The sequence below is a fragment of the Clytia hemisphaerica genome, unplaced genomic scaffold (genome assembly GCF_902728285.1).
Source record: "Clytia hemisphaerica strain Z4C2 unplaced genomic scaffold, Clytia hemisphaerica genome assembly, whole genome shotgun sequence".
NCBI lineage: Eukaryota > Metazoa > Cnidaria > Hydrozoa > Leptothecata > Clytiidae > Clytia > Clytia hemisphaerica.
Genome location: NW_027103262.1, coordinates 254,007 through 261,058, shown reverse-complemented (window position 1 = coordinate 261,058; position 7,052 = coordinate 254,007). Strand labels below are relative to the sequence as shown.

Sequence of the window (7,052 nt, the reverse complement as noted above, 5' to 3'; positions counted from 1 at the left end):
GATATTAGCACGCTCCTACCCGCGCGCGGTAGTTTCAACTAGCGGAGCGAAGAGCGAACATGATCTTTTAAGCTAGCAAATACACCTCTTTCCATTTTCTCATTCACGGTCATTTTGATATCAACAGTGTTTTGTTGGCAAGAATGAAGCTTGGAAAGTGGAAGTGAGTCACAAGCAAAATCAGACCATATCACTCCACATCGTCTCCATATCACAAAGCAAAGGTTTTGTAAGTTTTATGTCTGACTTTTATAAAGTCAGCTCATACAGTTTGGGAAAAATGTGTTTTGTCGTTTGTATTTGTTTTGATTTTATTATAATATTAGGGAGGTTGAGGCTCGCGCCTGCGGCAGTAACAAAAGCAGGACTTTTGAAAAAATTCTTCAAGCTTACATAAATCCAGGAAAGAAAAGTTTTCTAGCAATAAATTCTTTTTCCAACTTCAAGAGAATTTATTCAGCTTTCTTTTGCAAAAGAAATTATCAAGATATGTCTTTTCGTTCTTTCAAAATTTGAAAATGAGTACTCGTGGGTGCGCTTTTTCAAACGTCTTGTTCAGGGCACAGGAAATTTAGAACATTAGACCAACTTATGGTATCGGCCTGAATTTTTTTACATTTTCCCCCATAATAGTTTAGCTTTCGAAACGTACCACGGCTGACATGAGTGTTCTACTTTTTTCAGGAAGTTAAAATAAGCACTTAAACTGCAAATATTTCCTTCAAATTTACAATATTTTTCAACCAACGTTATTATTTTAACATGATAAATGTTTTTTCTTTCCAAATCTGAAAAAATCTTTAATCAAATAGATTCGGGTGGAAAGCGCTAAGGGAAAGTTAATGGTATGGTGACCCCCGTCTGTAGCTTGAGCTACGGGAAAACCCACTTGCCCCAAACTTCTCTCAAGGATTTTTTTTGTGAAACACTTTTGATTTCAGTGCCGTGAAGAGGTTACAAGATGGTGGGAGGTTTTTGCACAGAAATCTTCAAAAAATGGAACTTCAAAATGGAATATATATATTTGCAAATGAGTTTGAAATTTCGACTGACCACCCTCTAATAATATCCAGCAGAGGCTAGGCGGTCAGGCTTGATCACAAGTGTTACGGTGTAAGCCGAATCGCGTATTACGAACAACCTCTAAATTGCCGAGTATAGGAGAAAAAAAATCGAAATTCAAAATGGCGGCCAAACATGGGATAACTGGATAACTATCAAAAATCTTAGTTTTTCAATCAGCTATTGCAGCTCAATAAATCAATGAAATAATTTGAAATGAAAAGTAAACAAACCTTGAACCTTTCATGAATCCAAATAAATAAAAGTATTCATCTAAAGTGAAGATTACATTTCAAAATAAAACGATTTCCAAACCAACCTAAAGTCAGTGTCTGCCAACTAAAAACTTCTCTGCGGGGTCACTGGCAAGGAGTTACGACTTCAGACTTTAGATTCCAATTCTTGTATAGGCTGCAACTACACTGCCAAAATGATCTGTATTACAAAGACTTCCTAATGGGTCCATAAGTTAAGAAAATGAGATTATCATCTAGCACGGGGGGTTTTGTTTTTAAAAACAAACTTCAAAATAAAATTGTTAATGAACTTGTTACTTAAAATATAACTTACTTACATAATTCATTTATGATATAACACCCCTTTCTTAAATAAATGGCCTCTTAAAGTCTTTTATGTTTGCCGCAAAAAGGAAGAAAAATTTAATTTGACCCCCGTTTTTTTCTCTCTTTTTCTAGCCATTTCCCGCGTGTTAGTGTAGACACAACTTTAATCCGGGGAAATGAAGCGTTTTCATTGGTCTAAAATCACGGATGGTCACGTGACCAGAATTCTTATCCAGGGAAATGCCGTGGCCGCAATGTTTTGCTTTAGTGAGATTGACCATTTTGTTGTTTAGATTTGAGCGGGCAAAATTTCTGTACAAATCAAAGTAGGGCTTCGTTGGAATACCGGTTGAAACACTTGTGTGATAGGATCGATAGGCGACCCTACCAATTCTCCAGACAATTCAAGGCAAATGTCCGGGGAATGAAAAAGAATATTTTTATCCCCAGCCCAGACAAACAAACTGCGCAGCCAGATAAGTGAACCTGTGATTGTGAGTTTTAACGCACAAACGATTGTGGTTTACAAATTTACATGAATGAAAGCGGGTAAAATAGGGATGGTGAAATTGATGCCAATGCAATCACCTGATTGTTTAAGTACGTCGCGCGGACCGCCCGTTCAGTCTGGGGTAAGGGGTCACTCACAAAGCAATTTTGCTTTGGGTTAGAAAAACGTCAATTGACGTTTTAAAAGCTGAGCCACCCACCCACATCCTAAAACGTCAAACACCTGAAATCCCCAAATATCGATGAAAAACTGCCTTCATCAGCCATCTTGATTTTCACTAACGGCTTGCATAGTTTATATTTGAAAAAAAGAAACAGAGATCATTTCTAAAAACTTGTTCAATCACAAAATTCCCATAATTAATTATCTCTGTAGTATATAGTGACAGAAAGAATGGCCATCTGCAAAAATTCAAGGGTCATTTGGGCCGTCAAACAAAGAAAAGACATAAACATTGGGCTGTTTGTTTTGGTTTTCAAAACAGACGAAGCGATCAAACAGAAACATGGCGAGAAGTAATATTTGGCATGGAATGAAAAATCAATGTTTCTGGATTTGAAAAAAAACGTCAACAACCTTTAACCCATCCACCCACTAATGTCAATTGACGTTTTTCTAACCTAAAATCGATTTGTGAACGACCCCTAAGTCTAAAAAAGTAATGTTAAAATTCCCGGACACGCAACAAGAAAATCCCCGGAGTCCGAGGAATCCGCTGGGTCATATCGATAGCATAGAGTCCCCTGCCCAGTTAGTGACTGAAATTTTTTTATTCTAATTTTTCACTTACTTTTTACTTTTTTGAAAATCCTTTTCAACCAACGCTTAGACAACTTTTAACATGCTCTTTGTGTTTGTTTTGATTTTTTATTTGACAGGCTTGCTCTAAAATATATTAGAGAAAGAAATTAAAGAAATTAGAGAAGAAAGTTATGGAGGAACAGAGTTAAAGTAACAAAGAAATTAGAGAAGAAAGTTACAGAGGAATAGACAGGCTAGCTCTAAAGCTCTAAAACAGCATCTAGTAACATGAAAACCAGAATATGATTTTTCAATGGGGATCAAAACTTTAAAGTGCACTCACAAATATCAATTTGTCAGATCTAACAAAATTAGTAACGATACTGTCATCATTTGACGATCAAACAAAGGATATTCTATCTCTGTCAAGAACTTTACAAACATTCCGACAACTTTCATCAAAATATTCTATTGCAGCTAAGTTCTACCATTTTGCGCAGTTTGAGGATTAAGCTGAGTTGAAAAAAGAACTCCCTCATGGGAAAGTTTTTTTCAATCTGTCAATCATTTTCTTAAGTAAAAAGAACGCAAAATGATTCTAACTTTAGGAAAATGCCGCCAATCACAGTATTCAACTATAATAATTTTCCTTTTATTTTCATTTTTGAACTTTTGATTATCTTTTTGCTGTCTGTTAAAAGCATTATACAAAATTATCTTACAGCTAAACTTATCAAAAACTGATGGCTGTTGGTACTCAAGCTGGTGGTAGTATGATATATACTTTTAGAGGAAAGTGGATTGCTGGTTTTATTTTGGTTTGTGTTTGTGTTTTGCTATGGGTTCGTCATACTGCTTTACAAAAATCACCTGCTGATGTTGTTGATTTTCAAGATCCGAAAACAACACCATCTGCTTTTTATGCTAAGATACCTGGTTTCACAAATCAACTTGTTTCTTTTGACCGGATTAGTTCAACGTGTTATCAAAACAAAAGACCAGAAAGCATAGAGGACTTATCCAAATTTGTTGCCCTATTACATCAAAATAGGCAACATAAATTATGTGGTGAGCAGTATAAGCTTTTCAAAGTGATTTATGCAATAAGGACGAAACAAACAACAGTTGTTTTGTCTGAAACCTTTTTACCAAAAGTTCAAAAATGGATGAACGGAAATCAAGAGCTTGTTGAAGCAACCAAGAAACAAACTATCATCTTTGTCGACAATAAATGGTCATTAGAAAGTGTTGTTTTCAATCCAGTCCGTGCCAAAAGACCTGGTGGACAAGGACAAGGTAGTGTTGCAGAATATGTAAACAATCTTATTGATAAAGCTAAAGAAGGATGTGATTTTTGTTCATACAAAAAGTATACAGCTGCAGATGATTTTGGCATGTTAGAATCTGAGAGAACGGTTGCAATATCTAATACGTTCAAGATTGAGAAATACCATGGAATGATTGTCTTTAAACAGCACGATCCAGTACATTTTGACCAAGATCAGTTTATAGATGCTATGGATCTAGCAATGAGATGGTTCAAGACTGCGGCTGGTAGAGCAACTGATCATAAATATAGGCATATGTATTGGGATTGTTTACCGAAAGCAAGTGCTAGTCAAGTTCACCCTCACATTCATTTAGCACTTGGGGACCATGCATATTATGCAAAATGGAATAGGTTACATAAAGCTGCACTCAAGTTCTCTGAGAGTGTACAAAATTGGAACTACTGGAATGCAATGCTTCAAGTTCATAATGCCCTTGGTTTAAGTGCACAGTAAGCTTATTAATAATTTGTTTTGATATTAAACAGACGTGTTTAGAATAACTGCCATCAAGTTGCAGCAGTGTATTGGTCATTTGCTCATTAAAAGGGTCTATAGTCATGAAAGTAAGCTTCAGGGCTTCTTGTAACTCAACCGAATATAAACTTTTTTCGTTGATATTTTTTATTGTCTTTATGTAAACAAGACATGTAACTTCAAAGTTTGAAGTTTTTACAATAATTCTTTTTTTAGAAGTTATATACTCCTTTTTAAATTGAGAGAATATTGCCTACTAAACCAAAATTACCCAGCCCCAAAAATGCAAGATGCTATTAGTATTTTGCCTTTATGTTTGAAGCTCATTATATAATTCCTTCTAATTTCATTACTTTAGCTTCAATTCTGCATCCATCATCTCGTACATCACACCACAAAAAGATTTAGAAGTTGTCATTTTGGCCAAAAAACCATCCCAAGATTTTTTCAGATTATTTTATTTTGCAGTCCGTACATTTATGGAGGACATGGGTCAATTTGCAATCAGCGCTGGCTGTGTCTTCCCAAAACTTGATGCTAGCACAGACAATGGTGCTGAGCTACCAGCAATTTGTCGTTTATTATCCAGAGGAGCTGCTGACTTACCAAGAAGTGATGTCAGCTCTTTTGATTTATTTGGTACAGCTAATGTTAATAAGGATCCATTTGTTGTTATTAAGAAAGTCAAGACCGCTTTGGAAAGGTTAAAGACTTCTAAGTTCACATATCAACCCAAGGATATGGAATAGGTGTTTTTTTTATGTAATTTTTGTATCAGTTTATTGTAGGTATTAGTTTTGTATATTTTTGGTGGAATAATTACATGATTAAGATCAGTTCATTCATAATTGTTTTTTATCTTTTACATAGTTTATTCATAATGTTATAGTAACTTGGTTTAATGTTGGCTACAGCTGCTTTTAATTCTGTCACTTTTCTTTACCCATATAAAAAATAGGTTGGAATAACTGTTTGAGACTTTATTTACTTTGTACCAAGGGAGGAAAAATATAATTGTAAACATTTACTCTGCCTTCAGTCCATCGTTATCTTTTTCTACACGTTTCGTCGTTTGTTTTTTTAAGAACACCCAAAACTTTTATTAAAGCCTTTAGATGCTCTCAACTTTTTTAGTTTTTAGCCTAAAATGTTCTTGATATGTTCTTATTTTCACCACATTTTGAGTATTTTTGTCCATTTTTCTAAGAAATTAGGTGTTTTAGGGCGTCCGCAAAGCCTTAAAATGTTCTCAACTTGTTCTTAATAATTTGGCAATGGAAGCCTTTATGTTTGTTTGTTCTTATAAAGAAACGTGTATTCTAAAAAAGAGTGACAGGGTTAGAAATGTTTAGGCTTTTACTCTGCTTTGTTCACCTTTACGCTTCAATATATTTCAACATGTTATTTTGCACGTTCAAGAACCTTTGATAATAATAATAGGGTGAAGGTAATTTGATTTATTGTTCTACTGGAACAACATGGCCTTAAAAAAATATTTTAAATTAAATATTTTTTACTTCAATAAGTGTGAAAAGTTAACAGTTCTCTAGATTCAGAAAGTTTTTCTCCGAGTTTCTCTCTTTTTTTGGCTTTAGCAAACGCTAATCTTGAGATGCATTTTAATTTTACAAATTCATCGGTATGTTAGCGGTAATCAGCTGGTAGAACAACAAATCAAATTGATTTGCCGAACTAATTTATTTTAATAAAGTTAGATTTATTCCCTGATGTTACCAAATTTTAAGAACACATTCAGTTTGTAAACATGTTTAAAATTAATTTTCATAGGAGGCTGACCAGATATTAGTTTTTTGAACAAAAGGAAGGCTCAATTTGAATCTATTATTTATTGGGTTTTAATTTTGCAAAGGACAATACTAATTGATCATATTTTTAAAGCCATTCGGGCATTTTTCACGAACAAAATTGTTTTTTTCAAAATATGCTATTGAGTCTGTATAAAATAAAATTACTATGTTTGATTTTTTGATAATGATTTTACGATAATAGTTTCAGGTTATTAGTTAATACATAATATTTTATTTTATTAATAAACATACGTTTTCTTTGTAACATGCCAAAAATATCTGCTTTTATACACCGCCTTCTCACAGACTCTGTAGGATTTTTTCAGGCAGTGGGGATAAAAATAACGGACTGAAATTCGATGGGGATTGATATCCTCATATTTTTTATGAATGAAGATTTTAATTTTTCTGTTTTCAAGTCAGAAAATTCAGTGGGAATGGAAAAAATAGTAAATATTTTGCAGTGAGGGACAAATTTCTCAATGGGGACAAATATTGGAGGATAAATTTTCACTGCATACGATATTTGGGCTAATTTTTCCAGTGGGTAGGGTTCCCTGTG

General features: G+C 34.1%; 1 protein-coding gene across 1 annotated transcript; it reads left to right on the top strand.

Moving 5' to 3' along the window:
• The first annotated feature begins 3,601 nt into the window (after positions 1 to 3,601).
• Positions 3,602 to 5,798, top strand: LOC136799748 (uncharacterized). The gene is made up of 2 exons (XM_067056464.1): positions 3,602 to 4,657; positions 5,041 to 5,798. Exons 1-2 carry the CDS (start codon positions 3,621 to 3,623, stop codon positions 5,429 to 5,431), a joined length of 1,428 nt encoding a protein of 475 aa, XP_066912565.1. The 5' UTR covers positions 3,602 to 3,620; the 3' UTR covers positions 5,432 to 5,798.
• The last annotated feature ends 1,254 nt before the right edge of the window (positions 5,799 to 7,052 follow it).